The sequence below is a fragment of the Aspergillus affinis genome, assembly GCF_023601865.1.
Source record: "Aspergillus affinis strain CMG 70 chromosome Unknown NODE_22_length_351263_cov_86_343593, whole genome shotgun sequence".
In the NCBI taxonomy this organism is placed as follows: Eukaryota; Fungi; Ascomycota; class Eurotiomycetes; order Eurotiales; family Aspergillaceae; genus Aspergillus; species Aspergillus affinis.
The window spans coordinates 1-23,579 of NW_026515803.1; the positions used below are offsets into that span (position 1 = coordinate 1).

The 23,579-nt window shown below is 47.8% G+C and overlaps 8 protein-coding genes across 8 annotated transcripts; 5 read left to right on the forward strand and 3 right to left on the reverse strand.

The window, feature by feature from the left end:
- Window positions 1-2,323: 2,323 nt before the first annotated feature.
- Window positions 2,324-3,989, forward strand: KD926_004707 (uncharacterized protein; the record flags this gene model as incomplete). Its single annotated transcript, XM_053098095.1, has 3 exons — window positions 2,324-2,639; window positions 2,786-3,021; window positions 3,078-3,989. 3 exons carry the CDS (start codon window positions 2,324-2,326, stop codon window positions 3,987-3,989), a joined length of 1,464 nt encoding a protein of 487 aa, XP_052957898.1.
- Window positions 3,990-4,944: 955 nt separating this feature from the next.
- Window positions 4,945-5,889, forward strand: KD926_004708 (CASlike; the record flags this gene model as incomplete). The annotated part of the gene is made up of 1 exon (XM_053098096.1): window positions 4,945-5,889. The coding sequence occupies one exon, from the start codon at window positions 4,945-4,947 to the stop codon at window positions 5,887-5,889; it is 945 nt and encodes a 314-aa protein (XP_052957899.1).
- Window positions 5,890-6,471: 582 nt separating this feature from the next.
- Window positions 6,472-7,946, forward strand: KD926_004709 (uncharacterized protein; the record flags this gene model as incomplete). Its single annotated transcript, XM_053098097.1, has 3 exons — window positions 6,472-6,653; window positions 6,701-7,208; window positions 7,254-7,946. The coding sequence occupies 3 exons, from the start codon at window positions 6,472-6,474 to the stop codon at window positions 7,944-7,946; spliced, it is 1,383 nt and encodes a 460-aa protein (XP_052957900.1).
- A 1,901-nt stretch (window positions 7,947-9,847) lies between these two features.
- KD926_004710 (uncharacterized protein) lies at window positions 9,848-14,756 on the forward strand (the record flags this gene model as incomplete). The annotated part of the gene is made up of 3 exons (XM_053098098.1): window positions 9,848-10,348; window positions 10,428-12,863; window positions 12,921-14,756. 3 exons carry the CDS (start codon window positions 9,848-9,850, stop codon window positions 14,754-14,756), a joined length of 4,773 nt encoding a protein of 1,590 aa, XP_052957901.1.
- A 350-nt stretch (window positions 14,757-15,106) lies between these two features.
- On the reverse strand, window positions 15,107-16,244 carry KD926_004711 (wax synthase family protein; the record flags this gene model as incomplete). The annotated part of the gene is made up of 2 exons (XM_053098099.1): window positions 15,107-15,563; window positions 15,661-16,244. The coding sequence occupies 2 exons, from the start codon at window positions 16,242-16,244 to the stop codon at window positions 15,107-15,109; spliced, it is 1,041 nt and encodes a 346-aa protein (XP_052957902.1).
- A 1,355-nt stretch (window positions 16,245-17,599) lies between these two features.
- Window positions 17,600-18,519, forward strand: KD926_004712 (uncharacterized protein; the record flags this gene model as incomplete). The annotated part of the gene is made up of 2 exons (XM_053098100.1): window positions 17,600-17,665; window positions 17,962-18,519. 2 exons carry the CDS (start codon window positions 17,600-17,602, stop codon window positions 18,517-18,519), a joined length of 624 nt encoding a protein of 207 aa, XP_052957903.1.
- A 1,298-nt stretch (window positions 18,520-19,817) lies between these two features.
- Window positions 19,818-20,577, reverse strand: KD926_004713 (uncharacterized protein; the record flags this gene model as incomplete). Its single annotated transcript, XM_053098101.1, has 4 exons — window positions 19,818-19,959; window positions 20,007-20,052; window positions 20,107-20,378; window positions 20,444-20,577. 4 exons carry the CDS (start codon window positions 20,575-20,577, stop codon window positions 19,818-19,820), a joined length of 594 nt encoding a protein of 197 aa, XP_052957904.1.
- A 649-nt stretch (window positions 20,578-21,226) lies between these two features.
- Window positions 21,227-23,214, reverse strand: KD926_004714 (uncharacterized protein; the record flags this gene model as incomplete). Its single annotated transcript, XM_053098102.1, has 4 exons — window positions 21,227-21,774; window positions 21,831-21,933; window positions 22,012-22,458; window positions 22,519-23,214. 4 exons carry the CDS (start codon window positions 23,212-23,214, stop codon window positions 21,227-21,229), a joined length of 1,794 nt encoding a protein of 597 aa, XP_052957905.1.
- Between the last annotated feature and the right edge of the window lie 365 nt (window positions 23,215-23,579).

Here is a 23,579-nt window from a genome sequence, read left to right on the forward strand (position 1 = left end):
GTGCTGTGCGGTATGTGGATTAGGTCAAGATACTCCACTTCTCTGGTCTGGTTGATAACATCGTTCCAACAGTAACCCATTCGCGATTTCTAGCTTGTAAAAGAGCTCTCTGACCATGATAATCAGCAGAAGTAGCGATTTTTTAGGTAGTATTTATTCTTATCGCAAACCCAGATTTATCGAAGTTGAAGATATTATTCGAGCCGATACCATATTTTGAATGGTTTCTTTAGCCAGTTTAAACCATGACATAATAATTCTAGGATCTTCATAAAGAGCCCTCTTATAGTCATATTTGCGAGATAAACGTGTCATAAGATTTGAACGGCGTTTAACGAATTCTGTAGCCCAATTTTTTCCAACAGAAAGGGTGGTAGCAGAGATTGTCTTTTCGCGCAATTAAAGTAGTAAATTGGCTATATCTCGCAACATAGGCCAAATTGAAAGTTGCGCCTCTCGAATCCATAGAGATTAACCAATCTTCTATTGAAAATTCTTCAAGCTGGGTAAATTTATGGCCATTTGACCATTTATTATGCTTTTTTGGCGACCCTTTATTCGAGCTGAGAGGGTAGTACGTGGCACTTCAAAAGAGCGGACAGCAGCAGCAATAGAGGGAATCCTGCCATTTTTAATAGCTTCTACAGCAAGTAGAAGACGACCCTCTTGCTCAATCAATTTTTGTGTTTTCTGGGGTCTTTTTGGAGGCATGGTGGTGGTTTAAAAAATGTAAACAATGGTTGCTAAGGGAAAATTTGATGGGGTGACCGGTCGACCAGGAATCACGTTAGTTAACTAGGTGGCCGCACCGGCCACTCAATACACAAGCTATCCATCGCTTCCCACAATACCGGAAGGTTCCTGGCGGAAGGTTCCTTACAATATTATCCTATCCGTGAAGGCAAGCTACCAATTCCTGATACTTGTACGGCTATCACAAGGGTCACAATAGGCCTCCCATGAATTCACATTATTAAGCAGTGTATTGATTGCCTGAAATCTTTGCAAATCAATGACTTTCATTGGCACTGGCATCTTTATTTGCTTAGCAATATGCCTCCGCTAGATGCCCGCGCAATTATCTTGGAGCCTCGTATCGTGCAAGGTCGAGGAAGGCCATCTGGCTCGTTGAATAATACAATCTAACTACCTCCGCCTGAATCGTCAAGACTAAACCAAATTATTGGCACTTCACGAGAGCCTTCGGAGTTTGAAAAGGTCTTTGACCATGAGAAACCTCGCAGAGGCAGGCCTCCAGGATCTTCAAAGTCCCCTTCATCAAAACCTCCAGCTTTGTCACTAAAGAAGAGAACTAATCCCCCCTGCTCATCTCCACCAGTATCCTTTGACGACGAGCCCGTGTTGTGCAACGAATCAGACGACCCTGACCATTCTAACGATTCTGCTACTGAATCGCACGATTCCGAAGAGATCAGTAAAGAGCTTTTCATTCTTAATCTGGCTCCGCCTTCGTTTCCGCCTTGCAAGCGAGTAAGAAGACCTGCCAGCTTTTATATCCGATCTTTTTCACTTGACCCTCTTGCGGCGCCGACGAACCAGATATCTCGATATAGGAGGAGACTCAGGCTCGTGAGACAGGATAACGACAAATATCTGTATCATTAGCTACTTTTAACGACTTTTTCTTCATGTATAATGTACTAACGATAATGCACTAATGATGTTTCTTGTACTAATCCTAATTGCTTAAAAACTACGTTTAATGGATTTTCCATGCTTAATATAACAGCTTTAATAAAAGCCAAAAATCGTGTATTCTTGTTGCGCTGCAATTCCTATATACTCCCGCTCGTCTGCTTCCCGATTAGGAAGGACCCCTGGATGACATCCCCTCTCGAGGTTACTAACTAATCCCCTGACTCCTGTTGACTAATCAGAGCGAGGGCCGGTGTGCGCGTAGCGAGACCGGTGTGCGTGTAGCGTCCCCCAAATCTAAGAAGGATTCAACTTACTATGTATAGAGATGGCTCCGCTCCAGCTGAGATTCGGTACCGATTTAGATCCTGTCTGGTCTCAGTCGGTTTTGCAATAAATTGCATATTATTTTTCACTGTATTTGGTCTCCCCAAAAGTAGACTGACAACTATAGCAACCCAGTGTCGCAACTTTACCAGAAGCTTTTACGTGACATACAAGCCATCTACCTAACCTTGTTCGCCAGATTTTAATTGAATTTACCCATAGGTCTCTGTAATGATTAGCCATAAATGCACGGTCTTCCCAAACTTACCCACAAATGAGCTCAGAAAAAAAAATCACAACATATAACAACTCTCTTTAACTCAACACTGAATCCAAAACAATGAAGTACCCTTGTCGAGAATCACTGCAGCAGCTTCATCTTCAGATAGGTAATGACTGTTTACTGCCAGTCTCCTCCCATCTATTTGATGCCTTATTATACGAGAGGGAGCACGAATCACTGCAATCTCGAATCTTGGAGCTGTGTCCACCATACCTTTGGCACCAGGGATCTCATAAGCTCGCTTGTCCAAGACCAATCCTCGTTACAGGGCAGCATAAGGAGAAGCTTTCGAGACTTCATGGTGCTCTAGTCACTGCGATTACAGACATCGTCGAGCGCTGGTGGACAGACCCCAATGCTAGATTCTCAGCGCGTATGCCTCTGGCCAAAGAGGAGGAGGATTTACTACGTGTTTGTGTCCCTGTCTCTATTCCCTTTCTGCGAGATGTATAACCAGCTCAAAAGGGGCAACATGTATCTCCCACTAGTGTATAAGAATCTGCATTTATTGACGTATAGAACAGTGGATAGACAAGGAGCATCTCCCTTATCGGAATCAGGTCGGTTCTTGGAGACCTGATTTCCTCGTCGAGGACAATACCACAGACGGCGAAGTAGCTGAGAACTTCCGCATCACTGAAATCAATGCTCGGTTTTCTTTTAACGGATTCATGCACCAAGCATATGGACAACTTGGCTTGAAAAACTTGGGCGTGGGAGAAAACGGTGTCGTGCCCGCAACAAAACCAGCCGATGTAAGCAACCCCGATCGCTCTTCATACTCTTGCTAATTGATCCACAATCTAAACAGACCTTGAAAGGAATGCTGAAACTTCTCCGTCTGGACCAACCACTCCACCTGCTGAAAGGACAAGAGCCAGGGATTGACATTCATATGGTCATTGATTTTCTGCACCGTGAACTGGGTATTAGCCCACGGCTTGTGAGCCCTGCTGACCTGCGGATACTCCCCGACCCTCAGAGCTCGAGCAAATTTAAGCTCTATTGCGTGGTGAAGAACACTAGCCCGCTGTGCGATTCAGCCCTTCCGCTCCGAATTACCGACGACGGGATGGCAATAGAAGAGGTACACCAGATTGGCCTAGAGTTGCATCAGCATGAGCTCTTCGGCATGCCCACCGAGATGCTACGCCAGATCAGTCTACGTTGCTTCAACGACATGCGGACCATCCTCTTGGTTCATGACAAGCGAATGCTCGGCATTGTCAAGCAGGAGATTCCGGACCTAAGGAGGAGGGGCATCTTGACCCCTGTCCAGGCGAGGGCACTGGAAAATGGAATAGCTGATACAATAATTCCTGGCTCGACAGAGCTGAAGGACCTGATCCGGCATTCGATTCTCGACGACAGGGAGCTGAAAAATGAATACCTCCTCAAGCCTATTCGAGGGGGCAAGGGTGCCGGAATCATCTTTGGCGATGAAATGAGTCCCCCAAAGTGGATCGGCACTTTGGCGCGTCTTTGCAGCCCTTACCCGGTCTCTGGGGCTACCACTTATGTGGTACAGCGCCGAGTACATGCGCGCCTATACGAAGTCGTCCTGAAGCCATGTGGAGAGCTGAATCAGTACCCGCTCATTGGGACATACCACTCGGTTCATGGTCAGTTTTTGGGATTCGGGATTTGGCGTAGCAGCCCACAGAGAATCTGCGCTGTTAGCAATGGCGGAAGCTGGATGTGCACTGTGATGAAAGAATGCTAGCCTAGGTCTGCATGTGATATCTCTTCCTATCTACAAGCCAATGGTTTATTTCAGCCTATCCTTATTGCGTAAGCGGCTGTATCATGGCTATTGAAATAAATGGAGAGGACAGCTGAAGCACAAATTCACGATCTTGAGCGCCACAAGCCAGGAGAAACTGTCTTCAAGAAAGGCAGGCACTGAACGACGAAACGAAGCAAACAAAGTCTTAAATTGCTGCTTATTTTGATCAGTACCCAAAGCGCCCAGACCATTTGCTGACAGCATTCAGATCCATTAGACCGAGCTCTCAGTATTGATCAATTACGTAAAAAGCTTTCTCTTCTTCAAGGCCTTCGAAGATCACTTTGTGAGCTAGGTAAGAATAGGGCTTGGATAGATTTAGAGCCATTTTTAATGTATGGAAGGCTGATATGCAAGGCTGATCCTCAGACTCCACCATCGCCTTGTGGTGGAATTTGTTGATTCTGGTCAGCCCACGGCATTTCGAACGGGACCGGCGCGCTTCTTCCTCAGCACACTTGGTAGGACAGCGCACAAAACCCTTTGTGACATAGCGCTGGAAAATGCATGATGTATGTCATGTACAGCTATCTTGCCATCTTGTATTTTCGATCGCTAACCCCTGCACCTGTAGTAACACTGCCGCGCAGATGCGCCGGCAGAATAGGCCACACACTACCAATGCCCGTACCTAGCTAGGTATATAAAGCAATGACGTGAATGGATAGAAAAGTATACATAGAATGAGTCAACGCTGAACCGGTTCATTCAGTCCTTGCATAATCGTTGTGACCAGTATAACAAACTGTTGGACCGCTTCTCCTTCCTGATGTACTTTAATGTGTCACCTGATCCACAGTAGATAGCTCTCTCGCAGCTACGCTGCATCTTGAGGAATTCAAGCACCTTTCTCATCTTCATCGCACCGCGATCCTGACACAAACTTACCAAGATGCAACGCATCGAGCCTTACATCCACCGCACCGTCCTGAGACGCAGGAATTGTCCAGACAGCCCAGGACTTTCCCGCTCTTGGATACGAGGATTGTCAACACGAATACAGCCCGAGGCTATTCCGGGCCTACCTCATATCATTGCAGATGGGCTTGATTGCACCCAACACCCCGAACACGTGCGCAATGTGAACGAGCAGCTCGACCGTCACGGCATTCTCAAAGTCAGCCTGCGCTTTCCAGACGATGAAAGCCAGTATCTTCGAAACCTAGTCATTAGCCTCCACAGACAGCACGGCCATGGGCTACCAATCTCCCACAGCGCCACCAAGGGATGGTTCTGGGACGTGCGGCCGCAAAGTACCGATTTTCAGACGAAGGGCCACCAGGCTAGATCGGAGACGATGCAGGAATTTCCCTGGCACACCGACTGCAGCTACGAGGAGTGCCCACCTAGGTTTTTTGCGCTTCATATCCTCCAACCGGATCGCTGCGGTGGCGGCACGCTTTCTACTATGAAGGTCGAAAGCTTGTGGAAAATGCTGTCACCAAGTTCTAGGGATCGTCTCTGCCGACCCCAATACAAGATCCGTATTCCCTCCGAGTTCATCAAGCGGCATGGTCAGCGCCATATTACTGGGAGCATCCTGGCAGTGGGTCAAAAAGGCGCCTCGACGAGGATTCGCTTCCGCGAAGAACTGCTGACCCCGCTGAATGATGCGACAGAGACGGCGCTTAATGAACTGAAGGGGATCTTACTGGATTTGGAGAAGGATTCTCGGCACATTCTGCATCTGACCTCAGCTGAGCTTCCTCGAAACTCAATCCTCCTGATGGATAATTATCGGTGGCTGCATTCCCGGAATCAAGTCCAGGACCCTGCTCGACATCTCCGTCGGCTGAGGTGGGATGCAACTTTGTTTGCTACGAATCTTGAAGGCTGAGATGCAGCTGTGTTTGCCAGCATGTTTTGAATCAGGCTGCTGGGATAGCAGCCGGCGTGAGATGTATGCACTAGTGATATTATCGCAATGTACCCCACCCTACAAATAGCCAAACATCAAATACAAATGATGCTGATAAGAAGACAAGTGTAAAAGTGGATATCCCTGTGTATTTATAGTAGCTGAAAAAAAGGCAGGTTGTGCAGCTATATGCACGATTTGTCACACAATACAGACATCTGGTTAGAGCAAGTGTTTGCAGGTATTTTTAGGTCGGACATCGACATTCCACATCGACATTCCACGTGAGATGGGAGTTTTGCGGGTCGGATTGCAGTGTATCACACAGTTCTGCGTTTTGGTTTACGGTGCTGGAAGCCAAGATACATAAATGCATTGCCAAATTATATACTAGATAAACCACAGAGATTACCTCTCTATGCTTGGTGGTTGCGTGTACCTATGCCCTGACATCTTCTCGCAACCAAATACATCTTTGAGTGACTAGGACTCCCTTATTTTCTATTTTTCAAGCCTTTTGACTTTCGTCATATCTTCAATATCACTATAACGAGGACGAAAATGAAACGAGAGCGCTACGCACTGGCCGAAGTGCTGACAATTGCCCAGTTACATCCGTTTTACCATCCTGAGATTGAATATCCCCCTTGTGAAGACACAATCGAACAAGCCCATAGAAAGGCGTCGGGAGATCGGGCAGACTACGCTCTTTCGTCCCAGCCTCTACTACAGAAAAGTGCAATGTATGTGTGCATCTCAACATTTATCGACGATGCTAATTGAGTGCCAGATATAAAGCCGCGGAAAGACTGACGAATGATGTCGATCGACGAAACACCTACCGCCAGAGCTCGTATTTGAGCATCACCGGCGGTGGCAGCGGAGGCACGCCTATGATGTTTGCTGTGGATGTGCACGAGAACCGCCAGCAGAGAATTCAAATGGGAAAGTTCATTCGCCTTTGTGGTGTTGTCAGTCCCAGAGACTGGGTCCTGTCTACTCATGTCTCCGGGGGATTCTACAGGTCTTTGGACCTTATGACGGAGATCCTTGAGAATGCTGGAGCCTCAGTGCTCAGCGGAGGAGACTCCATGACCCTGGATGAAATTATACAAACACTGCTTCATTACCACGTCAATGTCCTGGCCGGCGATGGAAGTCAAATTGTCCGCGTGACTTACCATGTGGCGACGATGTCCCCCGAAGTTCGCAGTCGCTTAAAACTGGACAAGATCATCTATACATCCGAGCCGCTGACTGCCACACAACAAGCCTTCATCCGCACCACTTTAGGGGACGTCAAAATATGCTCTGTCATGGGCAGTGCAGAAGCTGGTCCTTAGGCAATTGGTAATGCCGAGCTGACGGGCGAGCACGGGCTCGTCGACGAGGATAGCAATAGCGTGTCTGATTTCGTCTTCGATACGCGCAATATGCTACTTGAGATTTTTCCCACAGCCGTTCTTGACGCCCAGGGACATTTCTCTTTTGATCCGGACTCAGAAGTTCCATCTCCACTTCCCATGGGTCAAACGGGGCTAGTGGTGCAAACCTCTCTGCAACGGCTTCGTAATCCTCTCGTCCGCTATATCACTGGCGACGTCGGATCCGTGCATAGCCTCCCGACATCTGTTGGCGACTTCATTCCAGAAGGTGAGCGGAAGCATCTGCGCGTTTTACGTATGCAAGGACGGGACCGCCGCTTCAGTTTCAAATGGTCTGCTGATTACACTGAATTCGAGCGGTTGAAAGCACTCATGCAGACCCCAAAATGGGATATCCTACATTGGCAAATCATCTTGGACCGGTTGAATTCCTCGCCAGAGGTAACGCTGGAAATCCGATTACTTCGTATTCCAACGCATGATGGTCAGTTGTTGTCAGACGAATGTCTTGTCAAAAAGCTTTGGGAATTCTTCTTCATCATCCCTGAGAACCAGCACCTCTTTCAAGTCACTTTTTTGAAAGAACTTTCCGGCTTTGAGAGAAGCTCCACAGCGGGCAAGATCATCAATTTTGTTGACCGGGTGCATTGAAGTATCTCTGTTCATAGACATTTTTTGGGAATACTATCAACGTGGTATAAAAAAAAAAAAAAAAAAAAGAAAAAGACTCGTCTCCTTAGTCATCCAGTATAGTTAACGTATTTCACCACCGAGTGAAACACCTCTGTATTGTTACCTCCTGAAATCAGGGAACTTTCCGGATTGTCACTTCCTGAGCCAAGGAACTTCCCGGTATGGAGAAACCTTCCTGGATGCATTCCTGCCTGAGGCGGAGCCTCAGGCAGTACATAGAGGCCCTAGATCCTCGCTCCTAGATAGCCTTTCCTCTCCATGGGAAAATTCCTTGACTACGAGTCATAAACAAACTTGTCTTTTTCTAAGCTCCTTTGTAGACCGTCACATGTATCCCATACTAAATCATCAATTTTTGACCTCTAATATCTCAACCACTAGTGGCTAGATTATAGTCAGATACTGAGATAGGCTATATATATAGTAGAATACATATGTCTATTTTAAAAAGATAGAAGATAATCTAGAGCTTGTAATATCAGTAAAAAGTAAATTACATAAAAATACAGCGTGATATATTTTACCTTGAAATATATTAATATACACCGTATAATATTCAGGAATTAGAATTAGATATACCTTTATATACTAATATTAGAATATAAAGTATAGGATATAAAATTTGGTTGAGGTATTAGAGGTCAAAAAGTGATGATTTAGTATGGGATACAGAGGTGTTTCACTCGGTAGGGGTGTTTCACTCGGTGGTGAAATACGTTACATCGTGACCACCTTCGTAGAAAGAGGATTGATCGGACTGTAAGTTCCTAATGCCTATTTGGTATGCGGCCCTGGCATTGAAATATTCGGTTATTGGGTCATATCCCCTGACAGACCTAATTTGTGCCGAAATAGGATGCTAAAATCTAAAACGTGTATGTTGTGTGAATGGCTGACGCGACATTGAACGCCGCTGACCCCCTTCACATTATGTAGTTCAGCTCGCCACGATGGCCTGCATACCACATCAGCTGCAGGGATAGGGATTACTGTAATGAGGGGAAACGGCTTGGCGTAATCTCAAGACGTCGAAGCTCTGAATCCTGCAGCTGGGTTAATGCCACGAGACGCGTGATTGCTGGTGCATTCTCCAATATAATCCTCGAGACAATGGTTGCAGATCCTTGAAATCACGTAATGTAGAGTCTAAAAGTACCTGCGGATGCAGTCCCAGATGTGCATGGCGCATTACCATTGCGAGAAACAAGTCTGTATGTGGTCCTGACCATCTTGTTTTTCTTTTTCATGTCGGTGATGGCGGCAACTCATATGAGGGGATGGTGATTGTAAAACCATGACATGGATTATGAAGACACCTAGGAATGAATGTCAGCTTTCTCAAAAATGTGGATTATGCACGCTAAGTGTCTAATTCTAGCTGAGAAGAGCGAGCAATTCGGTAACTCGATAGTCCGGTTGGATGGTCATACTGCCTTCCCCGAAATAATAGTGCTCCTAAGGGTCACCTATAGTGCGCCTTTCGGGCTAACAGTAATAACTAAACAATTTTTCACTGAATTTTGTCAACGAAGACAGCTTGGATGCGGGGCTGGGCCTCCGCTAAGGTTGTTTGCTGTTCGCCACAAAGCTGATCGGATCGACAATACCCGCTACTCATCATAGTTCCCAATACATTAACCATTTTTACGCGGGGCATGTTTTTCTGATTGTGTGACTAGTTTGAGAGTGAGAAGGTTTGGTGTGGTTCGAAAAATTGAGAACCGATCTCAAGCAGCAATGGCATGTTAAGCCTAGAATTCATTCTTCTTCCTTTTATATCATTCAATCAATTTAATAATATATAACCCTTGGTTTATCCTTTTCGCAATATGAGAAGATTCTATGGGGTGAAAGAGACAATGCTGGGATCTTTTACAGCTAGCCATGAAGCAGCTATCAAAATACCGGCATATTCTTTCTCTCGGGCCTTAATGGGCCACCTTGAGGTTCAAGATCCCCGTGAAAAGACAGTTATTACACAGAGCAAGTACGACGGGGCAGGACTGGTGGGCAGCCTTCATAAGTACCATACAGCAAATATTAACGAATTGGTTTTAATTGCGGGAATCATTGGGTTGCTACTGGTATTCAGCCTGAGTGTGTTCTCCTTTCAACGTACCGGCGTTTGGGTCGTGCGATTGGTAACTGGTAACCACCAGCCCATCTCAACTAGCTATAGCGACCAAGATGGGGTAGCGGCACCCAAGGCCCCGAGAAAGACGGCACCGTGGCCTCTTCGTCTGATCATATTGGTCATTGTAGTTGCTGGGACGGTTGTCTCAAGCGTACAAGCATGCCAATTCACTCGGAATACGAGCAGTCTAGCAAGATATGGGTGGTGGAATAGGGTAGGAATCTGGGTATGGGCTCCCTAGGAGACGGAATCTGCAAATTGAGGAACTGTTGAGTATAGGTGCTGATGATTAACTCAAAATTCAGATATGTAAACTACTCCAGTCCACGGCGCTCGCTATTAGCTCTTCCGCTACAGCCTCCTTTGCTATCTCCTGGAGAGCCGGGGTAAGCACCACCCTGATGCTGCTTGTTCTCCTTGCGCAAGTATACGGAACTCTTCTCTCGGACAACTCAAATACTATATTGCTTGTACTTGCTGGAAGCGAAGCAATACTCGGAACGATAGCTGGTGCTCTCTGCTTCATGATCCCCCGGCGTCCAGATGTGTTCTACAAAGGCATCATTGTTGACCGACAATTTACTACTAGCCTCCTGGGCTGGATCAGTTTTTCGTGGGCTGAGACAGTCCTACAAATGGCAGAGCGCCCTCCGTCCTTGAATGTCAAGGATTTACCAGAATTGGACAACTATACAAGAGGAGAGACGACATACGCTGCGTGGAAATCTAATTTGCGACAACACGAACCGAATAGTGCTACAAATTTGTGGTGGACAATACTACGCTCTCACAGAGCCTCGATATGCGCTCAAGTGACCATAACATGTCTCCAGTCAATTTTCGCGTTCGTTCCGCAATTGGCAATGTTACGCATTCTGATAATTCTGGAAGGAAGCAGTGGTGAAAATGGCAGAGAATCACTTTTATTTGCAGTCATAGGCCTGGGGTTGTCTGTCATGGCATCTGCCACTTTGGAAACGTTCAAATACTGGATCTCGTACAACAAGCTGGTGATCAGGGTGCGGCAGCAACTTTCGCTTAGCATATTCGAGAAGGCTGTTAGACTGAATTGTTTCTCGGATCCCAGTCCGTCGGGGACAGTGAAGTCGGCTGACGAGACTTACAGCCCGGTTAACCTGGTCGCTGTTGATGTGCAGAATGTTGTTGATTTCCTTTGCTTCTCATTTCTACTTTATGAATCCCCACTGAAGCTAGGATTAGCATTAACGTTTCTGGTACGACTCCTTGGGTGGCAAAGCGTTCTCGTGGGGATTTCCGTGCTGCTGCTGCTTACGCTGCTCAACATTCTGGCGGGCAGGAAGTATGCGCGCCTCCAAGGCATCCTAATGCGTTTTCGCGATCGCCGAGTGCGAGCCATTAGTGAAATGCTGCAAGGAATACATCAAATCAAATTTTCGGCTCATGAGAGCCGCTGGCAGCATAAGATTAACCAGCTGCGGGATACGGAGATGCGTGCCCAACGTATTGTCTGTCTCTGGCAGATCGTTTTTGTTTCGATGTCATTAATCAGTCCAATTATGCTATCTGCAACCTGTCTATCTGTCTTTGTTTTGCTTTCTGGCCGCCTCTCTGCCGCCACGGCCTTCACATCTGTCTCCGTCCTGGCCTCTATCGAGGTTGCCATGACTATTCTCCCTGATGTTCTTTCCCTCCTGCTCAACGCTCGGGTGAGTATGGAGAGAATCCAAACGTATCTGACCCAGTCAGAACGTGAGAACAAAACCATACCAGCAAAGGAGATTAATTTTGATAACGTCACTGTGGCCTGGCCTGGATGTGGCGAAGGGCGTGGGATTTTGAGGGGCCTCGATTTGCGTTTCCCAAAGGGTGCCTTGAGCATTGTGACAGGACCAACTGGGTCGGGAAAAAGCCTTCTATTGGCAGCAATTCTAGGAGAGGTCGATGTGTTAGAAGGTCGAATTATGGCCCCGCGAGCAGATGATTTTGAGGAGCTATCCCAGTGTCCAGAAGTGGGTCATTGGCTGACGGACTCAGCCCTCGCATTTGTCTCCCAAACACCATGGCTCCAGAATACCACCGTGAAAGACAACATTCTCTTCGGGTTACCGTTCGACGAGGCGAGGTATAGGAATGTGATCTTCGCATGCGCCCTCTACGAGGATTTTGCCAGTCTACCTCAAGGTGACCAGACCGCGATCAATAGCAAGGGCTCGAATCTTAGTGGCGGGCAGAAGTGGCGAGTATCTCTTGCCAGAGCTCTTTTCTCGCGGGCACGTACATTGCTCATGGATGACATCTTCAGTGCTTTGGATGTTCACACCAGGGAGCATGTCTACCGCCATGTTCTATGTGGCACACTGTTACATGACAGAACTTGCATCTTGGTTACCCATCACCTTGAGCTTTGTAAACCGCATGCGCAATACGTAGTTTATCTCAAGAAAGGGGCGCTGCAGTCGGCCACTACCGTCTCACAGGTTTCTCGCGTTCAAGAAGTCGGAGACAAGCGTGATGCATTCCTGCAGGCAGACGAGAGTCCCTCGAATGCCGTAGAAAATAAGTGGAGGTCTACGAACATATCTACGGGCAGAATACCATCCATTACTTCTAGCGGTGCAGGAAAGGAGAAAGAGATGATCAGCTCGTTTCCTCCTTCACAAGGTGCAGCGTCAATCTTCCTCAAAGAAGGAGCCAACTCGATTGAGTGGCTCTTTTTGGGAGTTGCATTTCTGACATATGGAGGCTTTATGCTTTCCCGGGTAAGAAATTCACCAGACTATCCATGTTTTGATAGATATGTGTGCTGATGGAAACAGGCATGGTGGATCCACCTCTGGACTGATCACTACAAAGAGGCCACTGATATAAATATCTTCGTCTCTGATCACCAGTACCCTGTGTATTACTGGCTCGGTATCTATCTTAGCCTGTCTGTATTGACGTGCATTGTTGGCACATGTCGAACATACCTCTCCTTATCTGCTGCACTCAGAGCATCGCAGAGTCTATTTCGAAAAATGCTTTCCGCGACGCTCCAAGCGCCTCTTCAATGGCATGAAAAAGTGCCCTTGGGTGACATATTAAGCCGATTTACCGCAGATATCAGCGTCCTCGACATGCGAGTCGGAGACGATCTGCGAGCCACGCTTGAGTACACAATGGATGTTATCCTAGCCATCGTTGCAGGAGCCATCGTCAACCCGTTCTTGCTTGGCATCTCTGCTTTGCTTCTGGCCCTATACTTCTGGTGCGCTCGACGCTTCGTTACCGCATCACGAAAGCTCAAGGTTCTAGAAAATGCCTCAAAGGGCCCCCCTCTAGAGTATATCGATAATATATTCAATGGGCTATCGACGGTCCGTGCCTTCGGGCAGGAAAATATTGTTATGCAGCAATTCTGCACCAGAGTCGGTCATCATGCAAGAGCATACTGGCATCTTTGGCTGCTGAACCGCTGGTTGGGGTTCAGGATTAATGTGCTCGGGGCGATCTTTTCTGCTGTTTCCGCAGCGATGGTAGTCTACACACCTGGGGTGAGTCCGTCGACAGCCGGATTCGCCATTACTTTTACGATCGAAGTTTCTCTTGTTATGGCCCTCAGTATTCGTCGCTATGTCAATTTAGAACAGGGGTTGAACAGTGTTGCACGGATCCACTCGTACGCTACTGTCCCGAGAGAGGACAACCCCGACCCTACTGTTCATTCTGACAATTTGGAGTCGTGGCCGCAACGAGGAAAACTTCAGGTGTCTGATCTATGTGTGAGACATGCTCCTCATCTTCCCTTAGTACTACAAGGGGTAAGCTTCACAGCAAACCCAGGCTCTAGGGTTGGTGTCATTGGACGCACGGGTGCTGGGAAATCATCCCTTGTTCTGGCCCTGTTTCGCTTCATTAAGGCCACACAGGGCAAGATCGTGGTCGACGGCGTCGATATCTCCCAAGTGCCACTACATTCTCTGCGCAGTCGCTTGGCTATTATCCCGCAGCATCCTGTGCTCTTTCGCGGCATTGTTAGGAGTAACCTAGATCCGTTTCATGAGTACGAAGACGATACACTCCTGAGCGCTCTTCAGGCTGTTGGATGGCAGGAAGTGAATTTTGGCATCTCACGCCTCTCTGAGGATGTATCTACTCCGCCTGAATCTTCATCTTCTCTCCCGAACAGCGCCGATACCTGTTTAGCGACCGAAGAGAGCTCATCCGATGCGGAGGAGGCCACTCCTTTCTTAAAAGAGACACTTAAGAACAACATCTTATCTCAGCCTGTCACAGATTGCGGCGAAAACCTGTCGCATGGCCAACGACAGCTCCTTTGTCTCGCCCGGGTCATCGTCCGTCAGCCGAAGATCATGATCCTCGACGAAGCAACAGCATCTGTGGATAAAGCCACGGATCAGCTTATCCAACGTAGTTTGCGCTCCGCCCTAGGTAATCGTCAGACGACACTGTTAGTCATTGCGCATCGGCTGAAGACAGTCGCTGACTCGGACGTCGTGCTTGTTCTGGATAGCGGGAGGATCGTGGAGTCTGGAAGTCCATTGGAGCTTCTACAACGTGAAGATGGGTATTTTAGAGGCATGATCGAGCAGGATCCAGACAGGGAGGCTCTTAAGGAATCGATTTTGGGTGAGACGTCTCAGAAAATCTAGTTTTATTACCATTCATGCAAGGAATATGAGACGTGATAAATGAGTTAAAATCTGTGGCCGCGGGATATATGCACTGAACGTACCTTCTTAGCTCTGCGCTAAGAAGGGTTGACCCTTTTTAGTGCAGCGGCAAAACTGCGATAAAATCTTGTTTAACACGACCTAATACCATACATTGCTGCCTCTGTCTATTATCTCTCTATCTCAGTCCTCGGGCCCAAAAGCACAGCAAACATTCCTTGTATACGCATCTAGACCAGCCATTCAGGGTCTTGTAGACTAGATGCCGACCCACTTGCAACAATGCCAGACGAAAGCCCTTCACCATAGCTTGGCATGAACGCATCGCATCAGAACAGCCCCTGCAACAGCCCGACCACGCTCACAGGAACCACCGAGTCATCAAGACCCGAGTTAGAGCGATACAACATTGGATAGATATACGCCGGAAACGACCAAACCAAAAAGCTTCCAACCCAAAGAAAGCCAATGATCCGTTCTCCACGCGATGCCGGCCGATCGCGGGAGGGTCTGTCGCCGCGTAGAGCGAAGTAAACAATGACTACTAAGTCTTCTATCATCATACCGAGAGCCTGCGTGCAAAAGAACTGCGCGGCCCCTGAGGTAGATATCGACAGCCCCGCCGACAGATCGATGAGAAAGTGCATGACAGCTGAGGCCGCGAAAACCATCACGATCTTCGCATATCGATCCGCGAGTGTACCTGGTTGGAAGCTAAAGACATCGCGGACCAAAAATCGAGATATCGCGCGGAATTTGTGAGAATTAGATTGGTGCCACACGCGACTAGATTTTGATGTCAGCCTTTTCTCTTGTTCAGTCTGTTATCACCGGGGAAAGAAGAAGAAGAAGAAGAAGAAGAAGAAGAAGAAGCTATGTATACCTCCATAGTCTTCGTAAGCTATACGCCTCTGACAGTGATCCATAGAAGGGGGGCCACTCCTGCGGCTCACTCCACTTCATAACAACGCTAATGAGTGCGAAGAGATGATAGCATCCGCCTTGACTCGATAACAGGCCTATCCCTGCAGCCAGGGTGGAAAAGACCCGAATGACGATCTCTTCCGTTGCGATTTCGGATAACCGCCGAAAGAATGGCACACGAGATGCAACGAGGAAGCGAGAGCTCACTTCAGGATCGCCCGTCGACGCGAGTGCATCAAGTGTTAGGTAGCCGAGAAGAATAAAACCGGCGGAGCGACGCATGAATGCGGTTCGATCGTGGGTGGTGGGCTTAGGGATATGGTGCACTTGTTCAGGGGTCCCGATGCATCGTGCATTGAAAGCCGCCCAGATGCCAAACCGCAATAGGGCTACCCAAGATGAGGTTGGCGTATTACGCGAATTTGCACCAGAAGGGTCAGATTTCTTGATTAGTGGAGATTCCCAGCGTTTCAACAAACCGATGTCGATATAATGAAGGAATAACATGACCGAGTAACCGCCCGCGAGGCTGGCCCATGGCATGCGAACAAAATAGTATAATGCGGTTGAGATACAGTGGCCAGTGCATAGTCCGACGAGAACCAGTGTACCAGACCTCAGGCTTGACTGAGCCGGAATAAAGCCCAATGTGGTCACCACCACGGCAGTCTGGAGGACGATGGATAAACGAAGAACATCTCTCAACAGAAAGCGCGCTAGAAGATAAAGAGGCGTCCCTAAACAAAGACATATACAAAGAGAATTAGACCTATAATGATCTTGAACCTTATTTAAATGAGCAATCAAGTGGTACTGCTGCAACCGTCCAGCGTAAAAGAAAGAAACCAATCTATATGGTGGTCAATTATGCTTTACCCAACCAAACTGGCGGGATCCGACTGGCCAGAATGGGGGTTTCCGGTTGCACCAACGCTAACTTAGCAAGTTATGGTGCCAACATATTATTAACAAAGAATATATTTAGATTTAATAATGATAGTAGAATTCGATCGACCTGGATTCTCAAGATGCTAATTTTGACCCACTTGATCCTCAAGGATCTACAGCTTAGCAGCCATCATTTCCGCTTCCTAGAGTCAGCGTGAACATCGAGTTATCAGCCAACCCAAGCGGCCATCCATCGAGCTCTGCTTCGCCTCCTGAAATCTCCCACTGCGCCCTTACCATCTGCAGCTACCCGCTCTCGTATCACTCCACTTGAATCAGACCCTCACACTAGTAATACTTTCACCACCTGAAGACTCTACAGGAGGGAAAGCAAGGCAGTCCCACTACCAATATGAGAGATCCAAATAGTACTGCTTAGACAAAGCACCTCGGAGGATCAGTTTCATCCCCGAGCCTGGTTCATGGATGTATCGTAACAAGGTGGCAGTACTCCGTATAGGTAGACCCACCGCGGCCTCTGAAGCCCTAACAGCGGCAACCCGATCAATTGCCGCGCCTGGCTGCCGAAACACCGAACAATAATGCCAACGGCTTAAATCACCCTCAGATGAACAATATTAACAATGAGATTTTCGGAACATTGATGGTTTGTCAAACAGGGTCACATTAAAGGCACTCTAATTTCATTGAGTGAACAGTTTTGTTGACTTGAATGACCAATGGGCCATTAAACGGGGAAGCTGTATACCCATCCGTCGATGATTTTGTAGATGCCTGGTATCATCACTGTATCCCTCTTTCATGGACAAGAGGTTTAATTCTTCTTTTCGTCTGTTCTTTTCGTTTCTGTTACTACATGAAAATGAGGACTCTATTGGTTACAGTATATAATGCGGGAAGTTTTGACAATCGCGGCCCCGCGGCGGCGACCAAATGCCGCGATTGTACTGTAATTGACAACGAACGCCGCTCTTATCCGATTTCTGGCAATGGAGAAATTCTTCAAACCAATCCCAAGAACGATCCGTCAAAAATTTCGACTCACGGGTGAATTTGTAAGCGCATTCTTCTGCCCCTGTTCCTTCAAAGCTATGGATGGGGTTCGTGAACCGAACTTGTCGGCAGGGATTTGTGATTTATCAGTGGAAATTCCCATGATGTTCATGAATTTAAGGAAAAGGGGGATGGATAATTTTAATCTAGACAGATAACACCGACTCAGGTGCCTCTGGCAATCACATCTTCTATTAACATGATCACGCCCCTCTGGACATCGTCCACGGTGCCAACCACAACCACCGAACCGCAGATGGCGCCCCTATGAGCATTTTGAGCCCGGTCTGGGTGACAGGTTCACGGCGAGGCGTACACGGTGCGGGCCTTTGGGGAATCCGGAAAGGTATTCGCCGGGTTCTGGAGGAGCGCATCGACATCCTCGTTCCAGCATTCGGCGCAATCCGGAGACACCCTCAACTACGTGATCGAAAGATTCGCGACGCTCACCATCCCAGCCACGGACACGCGTTTTCATATTCAACCGGGCTCGATCATCATCACGCCCAAGGGAGTCCAAGTCTACTGGAAGATCGAGGGGCCGTTATTCAAGACATTCCTCTTCATCTGGGACGGCTCCCAGCCAGCCACTCGCCCATTGACCGAAGTGCAAGTGCAGGAAATCACGACGGAGTTCCAGGGCTATCGCTACTGCGAGCCTGCACACGGCCCTTTGGTCGCGGGAGAGCTCCGTTACCTGCAGCACAGTGGGTCACACGGAACGATCATGAGTGGGATCTGGCGGGGAGAGAAGGTGATCGCTGGCTCGAATGTGGAGGCGGATGGTATGATTTCGGCGTCATATACCACTGTGCTAGTGGATGAAACCATTTTCCTGCTGGAAGGTGAGGTCTAAACCTTCGACAAGGAAAATGATGCCTCTCATACATTTCAAGCGGGGGATGTCATTGGCTTGACGGTTGGGATGGACATGCAGTGGATCTCGGAAGGGCCGTTTGCAAGAAAGCTGTGGATTATCACGAAGGACTCTGTTAGAACACTTATTCTTGTATCTTAGCTCTTGGGGTTGATTTTGTACTCTGAGTTGATTCATGCAATGATTATCACACCACGTCCCGACCTTGTGAGCGAGGTTGATGCTAGTTTAGTAACGGCAAAGAGTATGGTACATGTCTGTTGGACGCATCTTAATCAATCCGACAAACTAGTCGAGATGGGAGGTATTGCGCAAGCAAGGCTTGCCATCAATGGGCAAAGCGACATGAGGATCTACCGAGAGTTACGGCAAGCCCAAGAAGCTAAGCGGCTAACTTTCCAAGGGCATTATGAAGACCCCAGTTGACCATTGAGCAAGTAGAGATTATGCAGATTGAATGTGCTAGAAAATAATTTCTCTCAATGAATCGAGTGCGCTATTGTCCTCTTTTTTGGGCTACCTGAGTGAGCGATGGGCTCTCAGAATCCAACGCACAATCTTCGAACTCGTGATTACCACAATAATTGTCATAGCCTTGACCTTCGCTTCTCACTAGTTACCTTTGTAACCTCATCTCCCATCAGACGCCCATAACTTCCTCACAAGGATACAGACAATGTTGAGAGATGATAACAATAAACAACGCCGCCTGAAATCACACAGGCCAACCCTGCGCTCGCAATGAGCCCGCCCAAAGACCTGAATCTTTCGAGTAGATCTCATCGAACGTCGCATCTTCACCAATACACATTCTACAGGTGATCCTAGCATAGTCCTCTGCTTGTGCCTGTAGATCGGGTGCAAATACTCGATAGGAAATGGCAAGCATCACCCAACACTCAATGACCCTATGCATTACTACTCCCCATTTTTTGACCACGAGAGGTGACTTGTTTGCCCTAGGGAAGGTCCCACCATCAATCAAGAAACCGAGAGATTTCAGAGCTTCCAAGTATGCATTAATAATCTTGAAAGGTAGTTTTTGATTAGTATAGATCGCTGAGCAACCCAGATGAAGTTCCCATAGACCAAGACGAGGGAATTCAAAAGCCGGCCGATTGTGTGTCTTGGTCAGCATAGACAATATCGCCTCAATTTTGGCTATGTTTGGTTTTGTCCGTGATAGCGAGGCTTGTACTTCGTCCCTAAGTCGAGATCATTTATCCTGTATCGATTTGCCCACGTCCTCGTGTTCCTGACATATGGCGCAGCTGCATTTAGTCTTGGACCGAAGATGCATCTTTGGCGTACAGAAGAGTCGCATCAAAGTGATGGGTTTTCATGAGGACGGAAAGGCGATCGAGGTTGATCAACTCGACTTCATCGTCGGTCGGCGAGGATTGCAAGGCCTTGAAGTAGCTTTCGTTTATTAGCTTGTTTCCTTTTGTATTTCATCCCAGGCTTACCATTCCGTCGCGTGGCGATAATGAGACAGATTCAAAAGTGGGGTGCCTCGTACCAGTCAACTGAGCGTGGTTCCATCTTCAGTGAGCTCCTTCCGCCAACCGGATGGAAAAACCTCATCATCTTCTTGAATCAATCTGACATCGGAAGGATGATCAACGAGGATACTATAGTTTCCATCGGTGTTCACTTTCAAGTACGGCTCCTTCACAATCAATACTGATCCTTCATCCATAATCTCGTGGTCGGCACGAAATGTTCCTTGATTGTACAATTCCAATGTCACAGCATTATGCCCCTCGTCTCCTGCAACGACCAGGACACGGGGTATTCGGTATGATGGAGTAACCGTACGAAGACAGATATAGGTGCCTCTGTGATGAATCTCAAGAATTAAATCATTGATCGTAACTTTTCTCAACTCCTTCAGTGGGCTCACGCAGGGCAAGGATGGGGGATGAGAGAAACTCTGAGATCACTAGTCCCTTTCTTGTCCACCTTCTGCATGAGCTCCACGGAGCTGATCACGAGGCTTTCTGTGCTTTGGAGGCTGTCTATTCTGGGCCTGGACATTTTCAAGGGTTTGCTGATGCTTGCGCACCTTTTCGTAATAGTTCGTGGTGTCAGAGATATGATGGGTGTCCATCTTGATGATAGCGCCAAAGGGCGGAGGTGCTGAGAGAGAGGATGATGGGGGGGGGGGGGAGAGAGAGAAAGATAGTGATGAGAGAGAAAGTAGAGGAAGAGAAGGAGAAGGAGAAGGAGAAGAAGAGTGGTGAGAAGTGTGAGGCCACAAATTATTAAACCGCAATGGGGCACTGGAGTCTTATAGAGGGATGGTTGAGGTGCGCACAGAAGTCACAGCGTGACAATTAGGAGCAGTGCGTAGTAACTGATTACAGAAGATTAAATATTCAGGGTCCATGATCTCACTGACGTCGACGAGCAGTGCCGCGGAATGGGTCTGGTGGAGTGAACCATGCAAATAGGGTTTAGGCAGGGAGAATTGATCGCTCAACAAGGGGACTTGGCTACTATAAGCGCGGCTGCAGATAAGAAGGGCCTGGAACAGCTGTAACTTTTAATCAATCATATTGTCCGGCTAGAGCGTGGGAATGTCTTCATGATTACCCGAGGTCTTGTTTTCTTGGTTTCAACGAAGCCTCGTTGCTGCCAGACTGACATACAGAGAGAAAAGCAAGTGTAACTAATCAATACTTATTCAAAGACGACTCGCAGTATCCTCCAATCCCTTCACCACTTCAGCCCCTCCTTGGAGGCCAGAGTTAATAGCTCCTTCCATATAGCCACGCCACTCGCGAGAAGACTCCAGAAAAAAGGCCTCCTTGGTCCACTCCATTTCCAGAGTGTTGGCGGGTCGAGGGACCTCGGTCAATTTTCCAAAGCTCTGACTGAACTGCTCCCAGGCTTGTCGGTGGCGGGATGCTTGGGGTAGCTTGGACCAGTTTCGCCCTTTATCTCCGACAAGAAAACAAGTGATGGACCACTGATTGTCCTGAGAAATGCTTGTATCGCGGGAGAAGAGAATGGGGCCCTTCTCAGAGTCTAACACGCCCGAGAAACCGGCCTTATGCCACCATGGTTCGTCAAAAACGTAGATCATCTTTGAATAATAGCCAGTCGTAGTGTTTTCGCTTAAGATGACTTTCTTCTCCGGCAAGGGCGGGTTGAATGTGATATTGTGGTACAGGCTGGTCGGAATGGATACGATCACTTTGCGGCTGCTTGAGCTGTGTTCTTCATCCCATACTGGTTATGAAGCAGCATATGCGAAATTACCGCGCGTTGTTCTTCCTCTATCAGACACGAGCCAATAATCATAATGGGCCACATCAGGATGCACGAGTAATTGGACGGCAGAATCCGAGGCAGGTTTAGTACTGCCACGTCAAGCAGGGGTTGTAGGTGCTGCATGCGAATGGTGTCATATTTGGAAAACGGCGAGTTTGCGCTTTCTAGAAATGCTAGTCAAGCTATGCGGCATACCTCCAGGGTTGCTCCGCACCCGGGGCGTAAATGAGTATCGGGCTCTTTGGGGAGTGGAGGTTCCAAGACGTCGATTCTAGCCTTGAGATATCTGTATTCCTCATGACGGTCTATATTTGGGTCTTGAGCTGCAAACAGAGATACCGAGGATATGAGTTCGAAGAGGTGATGACCGCCGCTGAACATAACGCCGAAGGCGCCCAAATCTTGTAAGTCGTCAAATGTTTGTAAAAAGGAGTCATAAGTAACAGTTCTGTTGCAATTCATGTCAAATCGAGTGATGCTGTTGCACAGGACGATGTACGAATAGAGCTCCATCACGAATCCGTATAATTTCTGCTCGGCCGCTGACATACTTTGACGGGGTTTACTCCGCAAATTTAAGATCAGCTGGCGAAGGGCCCGGAGGTGGATGGATGGAGATCCGTCCATATTTCCGGACACAACCTGTATCCAAATTAGACGGGCAAGGGTGTATGTCACCTAAACACATACCTCTTAGTGGACGAGAATCAATATAGTCAATGCCACTCGAAGCAGAGTCAAAGGTTTGGATAGCATTCTTTGATCGTTAAACGCCTCGTAGAGGGTCTGTACGGCGGATGAATAATGCCGGTGACTGGCATGGTGGATTTCCTGGTTGTTGGGCAACTTATACAGAAGACGACCACCGCTTAAAGCGAGAATAACGTTCATCAGGAGATCGTCATTATAGGCGACAGGTAATATCCACGATACCCAGGGTATGCCCGGTGCTGGTGCCAATTTGGGCGCTGTATCTTCCAGATAGTGCGACATGAGCAATGGAGACTCTGGCAGTAGCATTCCAGCCTGTACAGTGCTTAAAACACTCTTGGGCTCCAAAGACCATGATACAACGCCATTTTCTCTCTCGCTCGTCTGTTCTGCACCTTCTGGTGTTACAATGGGATCCTTGGTAGCCGTAGCAGTAGACGGTATTGGAAGTGAGTTATTTGATTGGGCGTCTATTGGATTTCCAAGTCCCTTGCGACCATGCAAATCGTCAGAATCCCGTGTCTGTTCAGCGTCAAGGCCAAATATGTGGACTATGTGGGGAGGCCAGGCGTATTGCAGCTTGTTACGCGTGCATGCTAGGTATTGCAGTTTCTCCTCGTCGCATTTCTTTTTCCGCCGACGACAGGGGAGACAGCCCGTCCTGGTGCGTGGATTAATACGGGGCATTGTCAGAAACAGCTTTATCGCAGGAGCTGGTGGAGATGGCGCTGGAGAGGTGGAGTGGCAGCTGCGGGGGCAAGAGGCGGCCCTATTACTGAGGCATTACCTGATCATGAAGGCAGTCTACAAAGGCTCTAGAAGAATCTGTTTTTAAAATGCCTTCTTTTATAGTAATTCTCAGTTAGGATTGAGGACATATGAATTTCAGGTTCTTAAAGTTCTAAGATATACACTTTTCTCCGTGTGTGATTTGGGGTGAGGAGGGTGATTGGAATGACTCCAATACCTATAGTTAGAAAGACGATATCTTTATATAAACGAGGAACCGCGGCCGCATTTTCGCGCTGCCTCATTCCTCTGACTCGTACAAA